Source organism: Pteronotus mesoamericanus, unplaced genomic scaffold (assembly GCF_021234165.1).
Source record: "Pteronotus mesoamericanus isolate MK-2021 breed Mesoamerican mustached bat unplaced genomic scaffold, CSHL_Meso_final contig_164, whole genome shotgun sequence".
In the NCBI taxonomy this organism is placed as follows: Eukaryota; Metazoa; Chordata; class Mammalia; order Chiroptera; family Mormoopidae; genus Pteronotus; species Pteronotus mesoamericanus.
The window spans coordinates 8596566-8616827 of NW_026555065.1; the positions used below are offsets into that span (position 1 = coordinate 8596566).

The 20262-nt window shown below is 36.8% G+C and overlaps 1 protein-coding gene across 1 annotated transcript; it reads left to right on the forward strand.

Moving 5' to 3' along the window:
* The first annotated feature begins 4584 nt into the window (after positions 1 to 4584).
* Positions 4585 to 19469, forward strand: GTF2A2 (general transcription factor IIA subunit 2). Its single transcript, XM_054565346.1, has 5 exons — positions 4585 to 4687; positions 13722 to 13841; positions 15081 to 15185; positions 16079 to 16205; positions 18595 to 19469. The coding sequence occupies exons 2-5, from the start codon at positions 13770 to 13772 to the stop codon at positions 18618 to 18620; spliced, it is 330 nt and encodes a 109-aa protein (XP_054421321.1). The 5' UTR covers positions 4585 to 4687; positions 13722 to 13769; the 3' UTR covers positions 18621 to 19469.
* The last annotated feature ends 793 nt before the right edge of the window (positions 19470 to 20262 follow it).

The following is a 20262-nucleotide window of genomic DNA, read 5'->3' on the forward strand; positions in this document are numbered from 1 at the left end:
TATACTTGTGTGATTCATATATATTTGGTAATCTTAGTACCCTCTTATTTGAGAGTCACACCACATTCCAGCCCTTCTTATAAGGTAATTTACAAAAGAGTGTCCTGGAATAGCAAATGTGAAGTGAATGAGAGCTAAACTTTCAAGATTTATTCTATCCTAGACTGAAGATACATGTGGCCTTTACCATTGCCTTTTTTAGTATAAAGTTTCTGTATAAAAGAATTTTTCTTTACTTTTTGTCCTCTTTAGTCATAAACTTGGCATGCTTCAGTCCAATTATGGGAGACGCTAGATATGTTCCTCAGCTGAATCCTGACTTGCCTCCGATTCAGCAGCTATAGGCAAAACCTGAACTAATGTCATAGTGACTAAAGTCAAAACCATTATTGCTTGCTCAAATGTTAGAAACACTTTGTACTGAAAAAGTCAATTAACAATAACTCAGGCATTCCTTCTAACCTTACCATATGAGGATTATGAATAAATAAATAAACAAACATGAATTTTATTGTGATCAGAGTCTGTATTTGTAGAGCGGTTTTTAAGGAGCCTTTCATCTAAATCTTCATCTTGCTCAGAGTTAGCTGAGATATATTAAATGGGTGGTTTTTCTCCACATCAAATACCCAGTTCTTCGATTTCAACACTCTATTGTGTTTGTTTATTTCTCCTTTTGCTAGTGTTGTTCCTATCTACAGATAAAACTTGTTACAAAAAAATGGTGGGTTTTTCTAAATATTTTTTTTTAAGTAGAATTAGCCTATATTCTATTAGAACATTAAAATTCAGAGAGAACAGAGCCCTGTTCCCTATATAACACAGGGATAAAACGAAAGGGATGTGCTGTGAATCACTAGATTCAAAGGATACCGGCTCTTAGCTACACCCTAACGGAATCTGGTATAGGGACGTGCCCCATAATAAATGTTTCATAATTATAAGACTTAAGATCATATCTAGTAGGTTAGAAGGAAAGCATTTATTAAACTTGTTGTTTGTAATTTGTAGCTCTATGACATTTTCCCCCATATCATTCGATTTTAATTTTCCACTATCAGTTGAAGTCAGAGTACATATATTTATGGTATTTTATCTTTCTGCTGGGGTCGATTTAACCTAACTGGGTCAGTTTGGTTCACCTTTCATTTTTGTTTGTTATACTCGAGCACTGTGTGTGTGCCTCTTTTTAGTCAAGTTTCTAATATAAAGGAATTTGTGTTGTGCTTGGTTAGGAAAGATGCTATATTGATTGACCCCACAGTTTAAGCTTAATAGTATAACTTGGATGGGGGTAGAGCAGGTAGTTGGAAAGGAAGATATCAAAACAAGGAACTAAGAGAAAGAAAATGAAAGGGGTAAAGAGTTATCTCTTATCTAAGGTGCCACTGAATGTGCCTCAGCTACAGGAGGTACTGTGCATGGCAGCTGTTGGTACCATTTCTTGTATCCAGCAGGAAAACCTGTAGGCTATACACAGAATATATGAAGGGGGAAAAGACTGATAATACCTATGATGAGAATTCATCTTTTCCTCTATTCTTTGTCTCTTCATATGGAAGCAAGTTTGAACAGAGTCAGCAATTATAGTGCACAATTAAAGTTTAGGACAAGGTTTTTTCATATTTCATGGTTGGTAAATATTAATATAGTCTTCTAAAATAGACTTCACTATTTAGTAACTGAAGACTGAAATTTGCTGATTGACAAGTATATTTTAGCAGCTAGAATTTCTTCACCTGCAATTCCAGAATTTAAACAGGTAAGGGATCTGGTTTTTGATGGAGACTTTGTAAATGACTGTGTAGCAGTACTCTTTGGCCATTTTTATGTGAGTGCTCAGGGAATTTGAAAGTGTTTGATTTAACACAGGAAGTAGCTTTTTAGATGTTTTTCAGTTGACAGATAAATTAGCATTAGGATATACCAAGTAAAACAGGCCAGTTTCCTGATGAGACTGCTAGGTTGTATATAACATACAGTAACTTCATCTTTCCTTTTCCTGTGTTATGTGTGAAAAATTGCTAACATTGCTCAATCAGAAGGGAGAAGGGGATAGGCTGAAAATAGATATCGCTACTCCATTCTGTTTTCACGCCTATGTTTTTCCTATCATACTTAGATTTTTGAGAAATCACAAATCTTAGAAGGATGGGATGGGTAGAGGAATTAATATACTTACAAGTTAGACCATCTTGTCATAGAAAACAGGAATTGTGTAATTTAAGTCACTGGGAGAGTGTCAAGAACTCAGACTCGTATAAGAAAGTCAGCAGGTTAGGGAAGTGGGAGATAATCTACTCAATATTCTAGATTCAGAAGAATGAAGTAGGGAGCTTTTCCTCCCCCTCTTCCTGCACCAAGATTCTGAGTGAATTAGAGTCAGATCAATGGTGAGTCCCTTAATGTAACTTTTGTTTGAAGTTCTAAATGGTAATTGAAATAAGATGTGTTGAATGACACTAAAATTTGAACAGAACTGTTACTTTGTTTTAACTGTATGATAGATCTACTTAATTTTTTATATTTTGAGAAGTTAAAAAAGGCTATGAAAGGTTCACGTAAAGCACTTAATAACAGATCAAACACCAGATGAAAATCAAGGTTTAATGCTTTCAGATTAATAATTACATTAAGTTGTTTGCTTCAGATAGCTGATTCTGCCTTAATAATACAAGTTGAGACATTTGCATTTTGCAATTTTGTTTCTGTATTCAGTGTGGCAAAGGAGGAACTTGGAATATAATATTAACTAGCTACATCACTGCACTTTTTGAATATGGACTTTCTAAAGTTGTGCCCCTTAAACGCTTTATTTACATACACCTAGGAAATAAATATTGGTAGTGTTCAGGGCCACTTACTTGCACAGCCCTTGGGGCATCGTTCAAATAGAACACAATTCAGAGTTTGTTCAATACTAACACATTTTAATATTTCAAGAATTCAGATATTTTCTTACTATTGATTCACATGTTGCCATTTAGACAAATATGTAGAGTGATCATTACTACTATTGAGATGATGCTACCTAGTTTAGTACTTTCATGTTACTGTGTGAGAAATTCAGCGTTGATGACTGTGTGTGCAAGATGTTTATGTGGTCCCTGTAAGAAATACTAGCATCGGTCTTGATTTACGAAAGAGATATATTTTATTTTCCTTTGACTTGTTAGGAATACAGTAACTTGTGTCCTGATCTGTTGCACATCGTATTTTTGCAACGTTAATGGATTTAAATAAATTAATTGGAAAGTTTGTTTTTGTCTCATTTTATCGCATTTTTTTTCTGTCTTCCATTATGGTACTAAATTTTTGCACTGAGTTATCCTGTCTTTCAAATAGTTTTAGACCTTTACTCTTGATTCTCTTCCTGTAATCTGGTGGTGTTTCCTATTGTTCAGAGGGGTGAAGAGTTCACCCATTTAATTTTAACATTACCTTGTTTTTGTGTGTTTGTTTTTTTAAAATTCCCAAGTTTTATTAAAATTCTTTAAGATCTTTTAAAATATTGATAAGATTTCATTAAGTTGAATCTCGAGTGGGAGTCTGTAATGGAAAAGAATTTTTTTAGTTTACTTTTCAGTTACAGTTTGCATTCAACATTATTTTGTATTATGTATTAATAGATAAATTAGCATTAGGATATATCAGGTAGAACAGGCCAGTTTCCTGATGAGATTGGTAAGGTCGTATATAACGTGACAGTTGTGTACACGTTATATACAACCTTACATAAATACCTGCTAGAATCTTTTCGTTAGACAGTCATCTGTTTTAGAGTGTTCCCCCGGTAAACATTATCTTAAATATAATAAGCTTTATATTACATAATTTAGAATTATTTTAGTTAGTGGAGAATCCAGTGATGAAAGCAGTTCAGTAAGTGGCTGGAAAACATGGCACAAATCAGAACCTGTTTAGCTATAGACCTTCTCAGAGGTAGCACTTGTTTTGCATTCACTCCTTAATCTCTAGTCAGTCTCATAATGGCAAACAGCTGTGCACAATACTGCTGCTTTTATTGATAATACCCAGGATAGCATTTGGGATTATATAAACTCAAAATATAAAAGTATTTACCTTCTATTAGGAAGAAATAGTAAATATAAATTCTCACAAATTAAAATTCTTCATGAGTCGTAACCTCAAAGCTTGCTGGCGAAATGAATTGCAGCCCTATTTTGATTAGTAAATAAATACTTGCTATCAATCTTTTCAGAATTTGTCTTCAATTTAGCAAGCAAGGTCTTCAACATACTAACCCTGAACGCACCTCAGGCATAAAATGTGACAGCCCTGCATTCCTTTAATCGTGCATCTTAACAGTGGAGGTTATTCTTAAAAATTATAATTCCCTTATGAAAGATTTAGTAAACCTAGTGAATTTCTCGAAAAGGTTGCCGGTCCACGGTTCTAGGGCTTGAAAGCTGTGGCCCCACACCCCTTTTATTCCACAACCACGCTTTCTCGCAAAGCGAGTCCTCTGCGGGAGCAGGTGGTGGGCGGGCGCTCTCTGCCCCGCCGTGACGCCACTTCCAGGTTCTACGAATACTTCCGGGTCGTTGGCCAAGTTCTGTGGTTTCTGCGGCTGCCGGCGAGGTGGTGGAGGAAGTAGGTACCTGCTGCTGGGTTCCTCGCCGTGCTGGTTCTGTCTACTCGACTGCGTGAAGCGCCTTCCTCACAGGTACTGGATGAGCAGTACCCGCGCTCCCTGCCCCCGCTCCCAGTGCTGGGGCTGCGGTCGTTTAGGTCTTTTTCGAGGGCTGCATGGAGGGCGAGGCCCTTACCTCCCGGGGCCCCGGGTCGATCCTTTACGGACTTTAGTCCCGGGATGGCCCCTCGGCCGAGGACTGGGTAGGCGAGAGAACGAAAGGAAGGAGACCGTTGTGTTTATGCGGGAGGCTTGTTCTCTGCCGGGTGCCCACCCGAGAGGTTCTAGGGGGCGGGCCTACGCCCCAGCCCAGCTCCGAATTTTAGCCAGGTGAATTTCTTAAAGCGTCCAGGGTTGGGGGGGGGGGGGGGGGTGCCAGATACTGGGGGAGTCCATTCCTTAAGTGTCCAATTCTTGTACTTCATGGCTTGTTTGAAGCCCGCCTTCCAACTTCATGCGAACTCCAACCATCCAACCAAGGAGTGAATTTAACAGGATGGTTTGATCAAGCATTAGGACTTTGAGTTTCTTCCAAATGGAGAGTCTTGTAATTTAATTTTCTAAACTGCAAAATGAAAGAGTACTAAATTTATATGGCTGGTAACACATCTGAAATATTTGAACATTGCACAAGGAATTTTTAAGAATCTAAGATCATTCAAGAAAAATGTTTAACAGCTATATTATTTTTTTTTACTAATTTTTGAGGTATAATGAACATTAAATTGTTTTCAACATAGTGATTCAATACGGTGCACTATATATTGTGAAATCACCACAGTGAAAATATTTTTTTGTGTGTGTTGACTTTTAAGAGCTACTCTCGTAGCAACTTTCAAATATGCAATACAATATTATTAACTACAGTCATCATGCTACATGTCATTGATTTTCAACTGGTGTGCCACAAGAATTTTTAAAATTTGCAGCCCTGGCTGATGGGGCTCAGTGATTTGCCTGCCAGCCTGTGAACCAAAGCGTTGCTGTTTCAATTCCTGGTCAGGGCACTGCCTGGGTTGCTGGCCAGGTCCCCAGCTGGGGGCCTGTGAGAGGCAGCCAGTTGGTTTATTTCTCACGCATTGGTGTTTCTCTCCCTCTTTTTCTCCCTCCCTTCCCCTCTCTCTAAAAATAAATAAAATTTTTTTTAAAAAACACAAAAACCAGAAACATGCAGTACCTGACTATTTAGCCAGGGGTGCTGACCTCCTTTCCTTTAGATTGTCAAATAAAAAATGACAATAACCAACACAATAATGGCTATCCAATGTGAATGAATCAAAAGTATACCTTTCTTTTTTGTCAGATCAGAAAAAAATATATGTTTTGGTGTGCTATGACATGAAAAAAGTTGAAAATCTCTGTTATATTTACGTCCTCAGGACTTACTTTAGAAGTAGAAGTTTGTACCTTTTGACACCATCCCTCTCGTCGTCCCCCGCAGCCATCAGTCTGTTCTCTATATCTGAGCTCAGTTTGGTTTGTTTTTTAGATTCCATATATAAGTGATATAGAGTATTTGTCTCTCTCTGACTTATTCCACTTAGCGTAATGCCCTCAAAGTCCATCATGGCAAAGATTTATTCTTATTTTATGGCTGAATAGTAAGCCATTGTGTATACTGCAGGGCCTCAGATAACATCGTTTGGTTGTAATGTTGATGAGGGAAAAAAAATGATTCAGGGCTAGGGCCACCATGTGTGTGGAGTTTACATGTCCTCCCCATCTCTGCATGGGTTTGTCCAGGCGCTCTGGTTTCCTCCCACATCCCAGAGCTGTGCATGTTAGGTGAATTGGCGTGTCTTCGTTGTCCAGCCTGAGTGTGGGCATGTGTAAGTGTGCCTTACAATGGAAACGCGTCCTGTCTAGAGTTTGTTCCTACCTTGCACCGCAAGCTTCTAGGATATGCTCTGTCCACCCATAACACTGAACTGGAATGAGCAGGTTAGGAAATAATGACCATAGTTGTTTTTAGTACTCTTTCTTAAATGTATGTATAGCTCACATTTATTTCAATGTTTAATTTTAGAAGTGTTTGGGGTCTTCATTTAAAAGTGTGGTGATGTTTTTGTGACTAGAAATATGCTATTAGGTCTTTATGCCAATAGCATATACTATTTTGACTATTATAGATTTAGAATATAGGAAGCTTGATGCCTCTAGCTCTTCTTTTTTAAGATTGCTTTTATAACTTTCTTTGAATTACAGTTGACATACAATAGTATATTAGTTTCAGGTCTACAACATAACGATTAGACATTTATATAACTTACAGAGTGATCACCACAGTAAGTCTAGTACCCATACGACACCATACATAGTTATTACAATTTTATTTACTATAATCCCTATGCTGTACTTTACATCTCCATGACTGTTTTTACAACTGGCAATGTGTGTGTCTTAATCTCTTCACCTTTTCCACCCAGCCCTCTGACCCCCTTCCCATCTGACAACTCTGTTTTCTGTGTGAGTCTGTTTCTGTTTTGTTCGTTCATTATATTTTTCAGATTTCACATATAAGTGAAATGATATGGTATTTGTTTTTCTCTGACTTATTTGACTTAGCTTAATACCCTATCGGTCCATCCATGTTGTCATAAATGACAAGGTTTTACTCTTTTTTTACGGCTGAGTAATATTCAATTGTATCTGTGTGGCACATTTTCTTTACCCACTTATCAGTGGACATTTAGGTTGTTTCCATGTCTTGGCTATTGTAGATAAAGCTGAAATGAACATAGGGTGCATAATTCTTTTTGAATTGGTGTTTCAGATTTCTTTGGATAAATACCCAAAAGTGGAATTCCTGGGTCACATGTTACTTCTATTTAATTTTTTGAGGAAACTCCATACCGTTTTTCATACTGGCCGCACCAATTTACTATCCTACCAACAGTACACAAGAATTCCCTTTTCTCCACACCCTTGCCAACACTTGTTTGTTGACTTATTGATAACAGCCATTTTGACAGGTGTGAGATGATATCTCACTGTGGTTTTAATTTGCATTTCTCTGATCAGTGATGTTGTCCATCCGCCTGTCCTCTTTGGAGAAATGTCTGTTCAGGTCCTCTGTGCATTTTTTAATTCGATTGTTTGGTTTTGGGGTGTGGAGTTGCATGTGTTTCTTAAATTTGGGGGGTATTAAATAACCCCTTTTTGGACATATCATTGGCAAGTATTTTCTCCCCTTCAGTAGGTTGTCTTTTCATTTTGTGGATGATTTCCTTTGCTGTGCAAAAAATCTTTAGGTTGATATATTTCCATTAGTTTGGTTTCTTTTTTCCTTTTGCTTTTCTTGACCAATGAGACATATACAAAAAAAAAAAAAAACAAAAAAAAAACCCCCACTATTAAGAGTGATATCAAAGAGTGTACTGCCTATGTTTTCTTCTAGGAATTTTATGTTTTCAGTTCTTACATTTAAGTCTTTAATTTCTGTGAGTTTATTCTTGTATATGGTATAAGTGATCCAGTTTTATTCTTTTGCATATATATGTTTAGTTTTCCCAACACCATTTATTGAAGAAATTGTCTTTACACCATTGTATTGGGTTGGTTTTTTCCATAAAATAAAAGACACGTTCGTTTTCACCAATAACTTTACTGATTGGATATTTTGAGTATGTCAGCTGTCACCCGCATAGCGTGACATTGATCTCAATAATGTCTTGATTTGATCACTGTCACTTCTAATGGTCTGTCTGACTGCAGAGCATCATCCACAAGAAACCTCCAACACAAAATTTCAGAAACTGCTTTTGACATGATCAATCAGTCACAGCGCCTTCTCCATACACTGCACAGATCTTTTTATTTTTTGTGTGTTTTGGTTACATTTTTACATTTCTTGAAATAATAAAGAAGAACACGCTGAAAATGTTGCATATTTTATTCCATCTTTAATATTCAAATGGTTACATAAGAATTCACCAATTTTTATGTTTTTTTTAAATGCACACTGATATGACAGCTGTCAAGATACAGTCCAACAAAATTGTTTCAAATGAAGTTAAAGACAACTGAGCATCTACAAGAGCCATCGTACAGAAAAAAACAATTGAACTTTTTAGCCAATGCAGCATTTTCTTGCCTGTCTGTCATAGATTAACTGACCATATTGGTGTGGGTTTATTAATTCTCTATTCTGTTTCATTGGTTTATGGTAGCAATTTTCAACCTTTTTCATCTCATGGCACACATAAAAAGATTACAAAAATTCAGCAGCATGCCAAAAAAAAATTTGTTTCGATAATCTGACCAAAAAAAAAAAAAATAGGTGTAATTTTGATTCATTCATACCAGATGGCTGTTGTTGTGTTGGCTCTTGTCATTTTTTTATATGACAATCTAAGGGATAAGACTCCTCCAGACTAAATCATTGGCTGTTTTACAGCGCACTTGTTGAAAATCGCTGTTCTAGATGCCAAGTTTACCTCAGTGAATAAAATAAACAAAAGTCCCTGCCCTGGGGGAATTCACATTCTATTGGAGGATACACAAAATAAACATAAAATTAGTAAATTACATATATTTAAAGGTGATGGTGCCATCAAAAAACATTAACGGGAATAGAGGGATTAGGAAGTTTCAGAGTGGGGGTGGGAGTTGGTTTTTAAGTATGACAGTTTAGGCTTCCTTAAGTACATGCTGTACTTGAAGGAATTAAGAGGACTAGGTGGATATCTGGGGGAACAGTGTTCCAGGTAGAAAAAAGAGCCTTTACAAAGGCTTATATAGGCTGGAACATGTATGTCATGGTCTAAGAGCAAGGAAGCCAGTGTATCTGGAGAAGGTCAAGAACAGGGAGAGATAGTATAGCAACTCAGAGAGAGAGTAGGTAGGCACGTTATTGTAAGGACGAGTGAAATGAAGCCACTGGAGGTTTTGAGCAGAGAAGAGTTATGTTCTAACCTGTGTTTTAAAAATAATCACCTGGCTGCTGAGTTGGCATTCGAGCGTAGGGGCAAGCGTAGAAGCAGGGAAACTAGTTAGGAAGCTATTTCAGTAATCCACATGATAGCTGATAATTGCCCTGATCAGAGTGGCTCCGTTGGTTGGGCGTTGTCACACTAGGCGGAAGACTGCCAGTTCAGTTCCTGGTCAAGGCACATACCTGGGTGGCAGGCCAGGTCCCAGGTTCGGGGTATGCGAGGGGCAACCAATCAGTGTTTCTCTCCCTCTTTATTCCTCCTTTCCTCTCTCTCTAAAAGTAAATAAATCTTTAAAAAAAAAAAACAAAACAGCTGATAATGGCACAGACCAGGGTGGTAACAATGGAAACTGGTGAGCAGCAGTTGGATTCTGGATGCATTTTGAACATAGAGTTTACAGGATTTGCTAGGGATTGGATGTGTAAGTGAGCTTGTGGTGCCAGTGAGTAGGGTAAGGGACTTCCAAGGTTTTTGCCTGAACCCATACAAATACGGAGTTATAGCACCTGAGACGGGAAAGACAGCAAGACGAGATGTTGAGTAGGCAGGTAGATCCAGGAATGAGTTCAGGGGAGAGGTCTGTGCCAGTATATGAATTTGGGAATCATCAGCAATAGTATTTAAAGCCATGAGACCAAATGTTATCACTAAGGAATGAGCATAGAAAGCAGCAGATAACCAAGGATGACGTCTTCTGACATTAAGAGTTCAGGGAGAAGAGACTCAACCAACAAACGATATTGAGAAGCATGAACAAGTGAGTTTAAGAGAACAAACAACCCAAAAAGCATGGTGTCCCAGAAGTTAAGCCAAGATCCTTCATCAAAGAAGAGGGAATAATTGCTGTGTCAGTTGCTTAAATCGGGTGAAGACTAGATGAGGATTAGCTTTAGCAATGCCATTGATGCCCATCACCTTCTGTTTCATAGGAGTCTGGAGGCAAAAGTCGATGAGGGGTGAGTTTAAGGGCAAATGAGAGAAAAGGAATGAGAGAGAGTGAGTACAGATGACTCTTACAAGTTTTGCTGCAAAGAGGAATAGAGAAATAAGAGTGTATGAGTCCAGCAAAGGAATTGGGCTGAGACCTTTTTTTTTAAGGTTGCTGCAGTTTGCTGATGGGAGTGATCCATCGAAATGGGAAATTTGATGGTGAGGGAGAGAAGGAATGATTGGATTGCTGGAACAATATCCTTGAGTGTACTAGAGGGGATAGGAGCTGATGGCGCAGATAGAAGGACTATGTTGAGATAACAGCATGGATAGTTCAACTATTAGTGACAGGCAGGTAGGCAAAGTATATGGGTATAGATATTGGTAGATGGTTATATGTAGTTTGGAGAATCTGAAAGTTTTCATTCAGTTTCCTCAGTAAAGTAGAAATCTTTGAATCGCATTTAGATACATTTATAATATAGGACATTAGCATTTTAACATGCAGCCATGTTGTTTATTCAGACTAACAAATTCAGGGGTGGGAAAAAGTAGGTTTACATAATACAAATAATACAATACAGTAATTAATAAATAATAACACAAGAGCCCTGGCTGGTGTGGCTCAGTTGATTGAGTGCTGGCCTGCAAACCAAAGGGTTGCCAATTCGATTCCCAGTCAGGGACATGCCTGAGTTGTGGGCCAGGTCCCCCAGTAGGGTGTGCTCGAGAGGCAACCACATACTGAGGTTTCCCTCTCTTCCTCCCTTTCCTTCTCTCTAAAAATAAAATACATAAAATCTTTAAAAATAAATAAATAACACAAGAATAAATAGTGTTTTGCATACTCAACTGTAAACCTACGGTTGCCCACCCCATATATTGAATACATACTGTATACTGGGCATTGTTTTAGATGCTAAATACATAACTTCATGGAAAATCTATTTTAGTGGATGGAAACAGGATAGGTATATATAAGGTCAATCTCAATTAATGATGTAAATGAGAATAAAGCAGTGTAAGGGGGAAGTAATTCTTTTCTATAGGTTGGTCATAGAGGTCCTTTCTGATGAAGTGACATTTGAGCTAAGATTTGAATCAAACAAGGGAGTGAACCATGTAGGTACCTGCTAAGACCATTCAAAGCAAAAGGAACAGCCAATGCAAAGTCCCTCAAGCAAGAACATCTTGCTGTATTGAAGAACAGCAAAGGACCAGTCTGGAGCAGAGTGTATGAGCAAGTGGAAAAATGAAAAACTCAGAGAGGTAGTTGGGGCTGGAGGAGTTGGGGGTAGATCATGTAGGCTTTGCAGTCCATTAGAAGGACTTTTTTACTCTGAGGGTGATGGCATTGGGGTTTTTGAGTAAATGAGTAATGTGGTTTGATTTATGTTCTAAAAGGCTCAGTTTGGCTGCTTTGTAGGGAAGGGCGTGGTAAGCAAGGGTAGAAACAGGAAGATCCCTTACTGGGCTATCACAGTAATCTTAGTGACAGATGATGGTGACTTAGTGTTAGTGGAGATGGGAAAATTTGTCTGGTTCTGGCTATATTTAGAAGGAAGAGCTGAAAGGATTGGTTGACAGATTGTGTGCAGAGAGAGAAGTTAATGTTGTCTGTAAGGTTTTGGAGCTGTCTTACTGGAAGACGAGATTTACTGTTTATTGAGGTGGGCAAACTGAGGGCAGAAAAGGTTTGGGAAGGGGTATTATCAGGAATTTGGTTTTAACAAATTTAATTTAAGCCACCTACTTGATAATTCCAACCAGTGTCATGTTGGTAATTTTATTATATATGGCAACAAGGGGAAAAGTCAGGACTGGACATATAAACTTGAGAGTCATCAGCAGTCAGATAGTATTTAAAGCCATAAGCCTGAATGAGGTAACTAAGGGAGTAAAGCATATAGAGAAGACATAAGAAGCCTTAAGATAGTTAGAGTTTGGGTTGCTGAGGAGGAACCAGCAAAAGAAAACGAGAAATATACAATAGTGGTATCCAGTGAAGTGGGAGGAGAGAGCCGACTATGAGGTCCAAAAAAAAAGGCTTCAAGAAATCAGAAATGATCTACTGTGTCAAATGCTCACAAGGTGTGTAATGTGAAGACTGATAACTGAACCATTTTTGCCGAGTTACTCCTTGATTGTATCTCCTCCTGTCTGTCTCTTAACTGAAAGTGCCACCAGGTCAGGGATCTTATACCTGACATGCAGTGGAAGCTCAGTAAATATTTGTTGAATCTGTTCTACTGACACTCTCTCAGAGTCCTCATCCTCGTCTCTTCCTAATCTTGTGCTCAAGTACATTTTTCATGTGGCTTCCAAGTTGTCTGACCTTCCCTGCCTAGGATGCTTCAGTAGCTGTCATTACATGTGCTGTAAAATCCTGCAGCTCTCTTGATGGCACAAATCTATCCATGCCATTTTTTTCGAATTCATCTCCTACCACTTCCTATTCATATCTCTACCCTCGTAATACAGAGCAGTTTATACTTCTTATCAAAACTATTATTTCATCCTTCTATTACTTTAATCACTCTATTCTTTTTAGCCTAGGATGACTGTCCTCCTTTGCTTGTCTAAAGACTAGCCTGATTCTTAAAGCTTTTGTGAACTAGATCATTCAGTCTGTAGTCAGCCTCCGTACTACACTGTATATCTCTATTACAGTTCTTATTCTGTTTTCAATTTAACGTTTTTATATGTCTGCTACACTCCCTAGGGTATAATTTTTAGGGTCAGGAGTGTATACTTATCTTCCTCTCCCTACTACCTATAATAATTATCTTCTTGGTAAGTGCTCTATAAATGTCAAATTCTAAGAGGACAGGAAAATGAAGGGGAAGGCATGCAAATATCCACTGAAGATTATCTGAATCAGTGACTTGACAGTAAGTAGAAGGGAATGGTACGTGGTAAATGCTAGGCTATGTCAAAAGGCAAACTTTTGAAAGAAATGGTAAAGATGTATATTTTAATAATCATAATATTCATACTTTGTATAAAGGAGTATAAATGCCTGTGTCAAAGTTATATATAATTAGAAAAATCATTTTATAACCCTTGTAATTCTAAAATTATTAATACAGTAATTTGCAATCACTAAGAATTCTGATGGTATATATTAGAATGTAGGAAGTAGACTATCTACACATATAACTTATAATGTTTTCTTTTTTAATATTTTTATGTTAAATTTCTAGGACATCAATGCAAGACTGAATAAGAAAAACAGTTTCTTCCTCTAAGCCATGGCCTATCAGTTATACAGAAATACCACCTTGGGAAACAGTCTTCAGGAAAGCCTCGATGAGCTCATACAGGTAAGAGACCAAAAAATCAACATTTTAATTTAAAGGGGTATATAATAGTTCTAGTTACATCCCTTATTCCAGACAAACAGGTTAAATATCTTAGACTACTTGACCCAGTAAATCAGTATTCAGATTAATAATCTCAAATTCTTGTGCATTTATACCATCCTGAAAATGGGGCACAAAAGGTAATGCTGATTGAATGAAGTAGTTGCATATATCTGAATTTTCAAATAATTTTGTTAAAGATTAGAGTATTGATTTTCTCCTCATATGTGCAAGAAAGGTATATTCTGTGTAGCTTTTTTTTCTTTTTAATCCTCATCTAATGATATGCCCACTGATTTAGAGGGAGAACGGTGGGGCGAGAGAGAGAAACATCAATGGGCTGCCTCCCACATGCACGCCAACCTGGGACTGAACTGCAGCCCAGCTATGTGCCCTGAATGGGGATCAAACCCACAACCTTTCAGTGTAGGGTATGACACTCCAGCCAACTAGGCCCTCCAGCCAGAGCTTTATGTAGCATTAAGATAAATTTGAACAATTTAATAGTCTTTTGAGATTTTAATTAGAATTTTGAACTTATATTTCAACATTATGAGAATTAACTTTTTATAGGAACCTCTCATCTGAGAACATTAAGTATTTCCATTTGTTTTTCTATATTTAATGAGGTTCAATAAGATTTATTAGGTTTTTTAACAGTAGTATTGGTTCGCCCTGACCAGCATGACTCAGTGGTTTGGGCATTGTCCTACAAAGTGAAAGGTCCCTGGTTTGATTACCAGGCAGGACACGTGCCTAGATTGCAGGTTCAGTCCACAGTTGGAGCACATATGAGACGCAATTGATCGATGTTTCTCTCCCTCTCTTTCTCCCTCCCTTTCCCTCGCTCTAAAAATAATAAATTTTAGGTAGATAGATAGGTATCTATCTTTTTTATTCAAAGATTGGTTTCTTCAATTTAACAAATGCCTCATTCCAGATGCTATGAAGGAATGAATGATAGTCCAAGTTTTGTCAAAGCATTGTCACATCACTGCATGTTTTCTAAGTTCTGTTGTATCAAAGAAATGCAAGAATGTATTGTCAGGCTTTGCCTCTTAATCGTCATTTATGGCAAAGGAAAAGGGATGCTAGTTTAGAGGCTCTAGGTAGGCATAAGGAAATGTTTTATGATAATTTGTGTTTTTGTTTATTTTGTCTTTAATGCTGTTCTGATTTATGACCTTTACTTTTCCTTAGTCTCAACAGATCACTCCCCAACTTGCCCTTCAAGTTCTACTTCAGTTTGATAAGGCAATAAATTCAGCATTGGCTCAGAGGGTCAGAAACAGAGTCAATTTCAGGGTAAGTGTATCTCCCTAAATCTAGAAGCCTGCACCAAGAGTTGTTACAACAGTGTTTTTTAGGACCCTTACATATTTATTAGTCATGAAAGGAAGAAATAGCTCAATCAGATTTTGGAACATGTTTTATAATAATGAAATTATACTTTTACTTAGTACCTGGATACTAAGTTTATCCACCTAATGTGAGAGAAAATTTATTTTAGATTTTTTAATTCCATTGTTTCACAAATCAGCCTATGTACGTTTGGCTATCTCAAACACCTGAAATAATCTGCAGGTTTTAAAGTGACAGAGTAATCTATCAGGTTATAGTTTTCAAACTGCTACTCAAAAAAAAAACAAAAAACAAACAAACAAAAAAACCTTTAATAAGAATGTCAGATGTCAGTTATATAGGACAATGATATTGTAGCCTTAGTGACTAATATAGTAAATCACCTGAGCTAAGTCACAGGATTAAAATTAATGTTTCAGGAACTCCCCGCTTTTGTACAATTGTGGAGAATTAATGTACACAACATGTTCTTTTAAAAAGTTTTTACATAAAAAGTCCAATGAACTTTCATAATTTTACCACATGGAGGCAGTAGAAATACAAATTCAAGTTTCCAGTCAGCTTTCTTCAGATCTCAGGTAAGCAATTTGCAGACCCAGCCAGTGCTGAAAATAGTCTGCTAACTAAAAACTTATAACTCTTCCTTCAGCATATTTACCTAGGGATTTTTTTAATTGTTAGGATGAAAATTAAGGAAAATCTTAAGCAAGGTACATAATAAATAATCCTACTATTTTAAGAATTAGGTACTTGGTGGCTGAGTGTCAACTTGCTTTGTAGAAAAATTGCGACAGAACATGGTTTTTCATATTGTGTCTAAATGTTTTGTTTTAAAGGGCTCTCTAAATACATACAGATTCTGCGATAATGTCTGGACTTTTGTATTGAATGATGTTGAATTCAGAGAGGTGACAGAACTTATTAAAGTGGATAAAGTGAAAATTGTAGCCTGTGATGGTAAAAGTAAGTGTTCACCTAATTACTGTGAAAGCAAAGTTACGTGAAATCTTGTTTTTATGAGTCTGTAGAAAAATCTTCATCTGAAATTAATGTGAAAAACGGTCAGTGATCCGCTCTGAGATAGACATCTAGCTTCTATGTCAGCTAGATTTTGAATTCCAGGTCTCAGACAGGCCTCTATGGACAGGTAGACTACTTTCAGATTGCACTTGTGTGGGGGGAAAAAATTTAGCCTCAAATTTGAAGTGTTTACCAGGCTTTTTCACAGCCTCCTTTTTCTTTAAGGAAATGTTTAATTTTGACAGTTTATCCTATGGTTTCTATGTTATGGATACCTATACATTTTTCTCTTTAGAAAATCATAATAGTAAATACCCATTCCTCTAATCCAGTATGTCCATGCAACTGTATTTTCCACAGCAGACCAAAGAACTTGTTCAGGTCCTCGTTCATATGCAGTGTTTCAAAAACTACATCTCTGCTCTCTGTCCCATGATTAGTTACTTTCTTTTTGCTAATTGTATTTTAAATACATACTTAATTTTACTTTATACCCTGACCCATTTGTGTTTAAATCCGCCATTTCTGATATTAAATAGAGAAGACTGTCACTGTCCCAGGAGGGGAGTTGTGAAAAGAGAGAAATAGAGAAAGTAATACCCTGCATTTCTCAGGTTATGGGTTTGGGTCTTTTGTTCTATATACTTTGGGTTTTAGAAGAAATAATCACTGAAAAAATGTACAGTCAACAAAAGCACCCAGAAGAAGAACAGTTGTAACAACATCTGGCGATAACATTATCACTCTTAATGTTTATTGTATAACCTAGTCATATTTTTACAGTGATATATGTGTGCATGTGTACACAGTGGCAAATACATCATTTTCAAACATGTCATTAACTCTCCTCTTAAACCTGTTTTTTAATGGTGTCATGGAATTATACCTTCAGCCCTCTTTAAAGAAAATCTCTTCCAGATGTGAGAAAGCTTCTGAAACCAACAATGTTAGAATGACTTGTACCTTTCAGAAGATTAACTAATCTTTCTAAGAACTTTAAAAGCATATGACTTTTAAATATAGTCATTTTCTTGGGGGGTGGGAGCCAACGGGGTCAATATAGCGAAGAACAATGTTATTTTATAGTTACTAGACCACAAGATAACATTTCTGTATTTCAGATAAAGTATACTTCTGTTCCTGTTTTTTTATAACGTAGGCTAATAGCATCCTTGTAACCTTTAGGTTTTTAAGTTTTTATTAGACTGGGCATTAATATATAAATTCTTAGACCTATCAAAATGAGTTAATGATGTAGCCCAGTACTGTTCAGTAAAATTTTTGTACTGGTGGAAATGTTGTCTGCAATTTCCAATAGCCGCATAAGACTGTTAAGCATTTGAAATGTGTTAGGGCGACTGAGAAATTTAATGTTTTAATTTTGGATTTATTAGTAAACTTTAATTAATTTGAATAGCTGCATGTGGCTAGCCAGTGGCTACCGTATTGAACAGCACAGATGTAAACTAGTAGAGGGTCATTTTAAACCACTGGACAAGCAGGTATGAACCTAAAAGTCAGTAAAGAAGGTCTCTAAGGTAAACCTCAAAGTAAATAATATCAGAGTCCAAACATGTATTTTACTTACAGGAGCTCCTTTCTGGTGGCCTTAGAGATACAGGTGGTCTGTTTTTTCAAACTTAAATGGATAAAAAGTAGCAGATGAGCATTATCTGTTGCTGGGCTTCTGAGGGTTTGCCCTACTTACAACACATTGTAATAATCTCAAAAAAAAAAAAGTTGAGTATTCCAGAGAAGCTTAGATTGTGTACCATGTACTCTATGTCAACAGAAAAAAAATACAGTCTTAGAAATTTTCTTTCCAAAATTAAAACATAAATGGTTAAGGAATTAAGAAAATACCATTCCTCAGTAATCAAATATATGTGGTGCCACTATGAAATAAGCACATTTTTCCTAAAAGTCAGCTTTCTGAAATAAAGTTCCTGATGGAACAACAGAAAAAGTGATGGTGACTAGAATTCTGGTCTGTTTCTCACCAGGAATTAATTACCATTCTCTTCTGATTATATGTTATGGCCTTTGTGATTTAAAATTTTGGGACAATGGAGAACCTGAAAAAAAATAGTTCATTAGCAGTTACATAAACTAAATGTAGTGTAACTTGGTTTTTCTGTAGCATAATATGGAGAACTAAGCTTTGTGTTTTTACCTCTGCCTTAAATAGAAAGTCCTCAAGGTATTTCCATGGTCAGCTTCCCTCTTCTTCCCCACCCCTCAAACCATTGCCACCATTAGATCCTATTTTAAGATATTATTAAACTAATTAAATTGCTCCTTGAATTTATTCTTTCTCTCTTCTGTTTCCTAGATACTGGCTCCAATACTACAGAATGAATAGAAAAATGGCTTTTTTTATGCCATCTTCTGTTACTGTTCATCACTTTTTAAAGAGAAGCATAGAAGAGACTTTTTTATTTATTCTAGCATTACAGAAATGACTACACTGTGCTATTCTATCAGAGAATCCAGTAGAAAGAAGCTTCTAACTCTGTAGCCTCTTATATTACCTTGATTATACAACATGAAGAAACAGAACTTTTTTTTAATGGTAAATCAAACGTCGTTGCCTTCCTAATAACATTCTTTAATAAACTCATTTTAAAATTCAATGTGGGTAATAACTGGTAAAACTATTAAGGTAGCAATATGAAAATATATAAACATTTTGAAAGAACACCGCATTCCTAGCAAAAGAAATTAGAAAATACATTCATTTCAGTAAAGTCAGTTAGCTTTATCTATTGTAACAGATGATAAAAGCATCAGCAGGAGCAAAACCTAATTCTGGATTGGAATTTTACTTAAAGAATCCCTTTTTCAAAAATACAAAGCGGCCCTGGCTTATATGGCTTGGTGGATTGAGCGCCAGCCTGAGAGCCAAAGGATCACTGGTTCATCTGCTAGCCAGGGCACATGCCTGGCTTGTGGGCCAGGCTCCTAATGGGAGGTGTGCAAGAGGCAGCCAGTTTATGTTTCTCTTCCCTCCTTTCTCCCTCCTTTCCCCTCTAAAAAAAATCTTTTTAAAAAATTACAAGTACAAAACCAGGTAATCATCAGTGTAAAAACATACTACGTACAACTGAATTAGGAAAAGTTAGGCAATCTTTAGACAGCTTCCATAGCCAAAACAAAATTTAAAAAAAAAAAAACAAAACTATTTCCGAACAAAATAGCCTCTACACATTGTTAGTTCTTGAACTGGCCATTATTGACCAAGTTTTATACATTTTAAAATGATCTACATTTTGCCAGTTATTCGACTTTTAATAAAAAGTCTTACTGAATGTGTGTCATATTTTGTGTCCTTGAAAAAGTTTCCCTTGTCTGTCAGTCTCAGAATATGTAATGAAGAACGTGACATTTCTGAAATATCAGAGGGAGAATGTCAGGCACAAGATAGCTGAGCAACTGGGATTTAAAAGCTGGCTACAGGTGAATCAAGATCAACTATTTTCGATTAGGTCCTGCCTCCGTTTATCACTTGGAGTCGGCTCTTGACAGCCCCCGCCCCGCTGCCACCCCCAGTGCGCCCCTACTCCAGTGTGCCGAGTCCGCCACAGACACGGAGAGTCGCTTTTCTCTTGCTGTGCACTCTTAGAGTTGGCAGTAATCTTCAGCCAAACAGCTTCTCCTAAAGCTATTAAAATGTTGGTTTTTTATATTAGACATAGTTCCCCTTCAGCTGTAGAAGCATGTTATGTAATATGTGTTATTTTTAAACAATCAATGCTCAAATATCTGTTTAACAGCACAGAAACGAGGCTTTGTAAGATAACAGCCAACATCATTTGAGTAAGACCAAGGGCTGTATGTCATATATATATATTCTGGATAAGCCTAATAACAACCCAGGAAGAACTTTTTCCCTTTTTACAGATTTAGAAATTGAAAGTTTATGTACATTATAAATGGTTACATAATTAGGATTTTCTTAATGGCAATTAGTCAAAATCAAGGTCATTTACTTTGGAAGTTC

Bases quoted from the DNA above. Each gene is read 5' to 3' on its own strand.
- GTF2A2 (XM_054565346.1), top strand. From the start codon at position 13,770: ATGGCCTATCAGTTATACAGAAATACCACCTTGGGAAACAGTCTTCAG. The intron at 13,842-15,080 runs GTAAGAGACCAA...ACTTTTCCTTAG, and splicing joins GCCTCGATGAGCTCATACAG to TCTCAACAGATCACTCCCCA. The intron at 16,206-18,594 runs GTAAGTGTTCAC...TCTGTTTCCTAG, and splicing joins TGTAGCCTGTGATGGTAAAA to ATACTGGCTCCAATACTACA.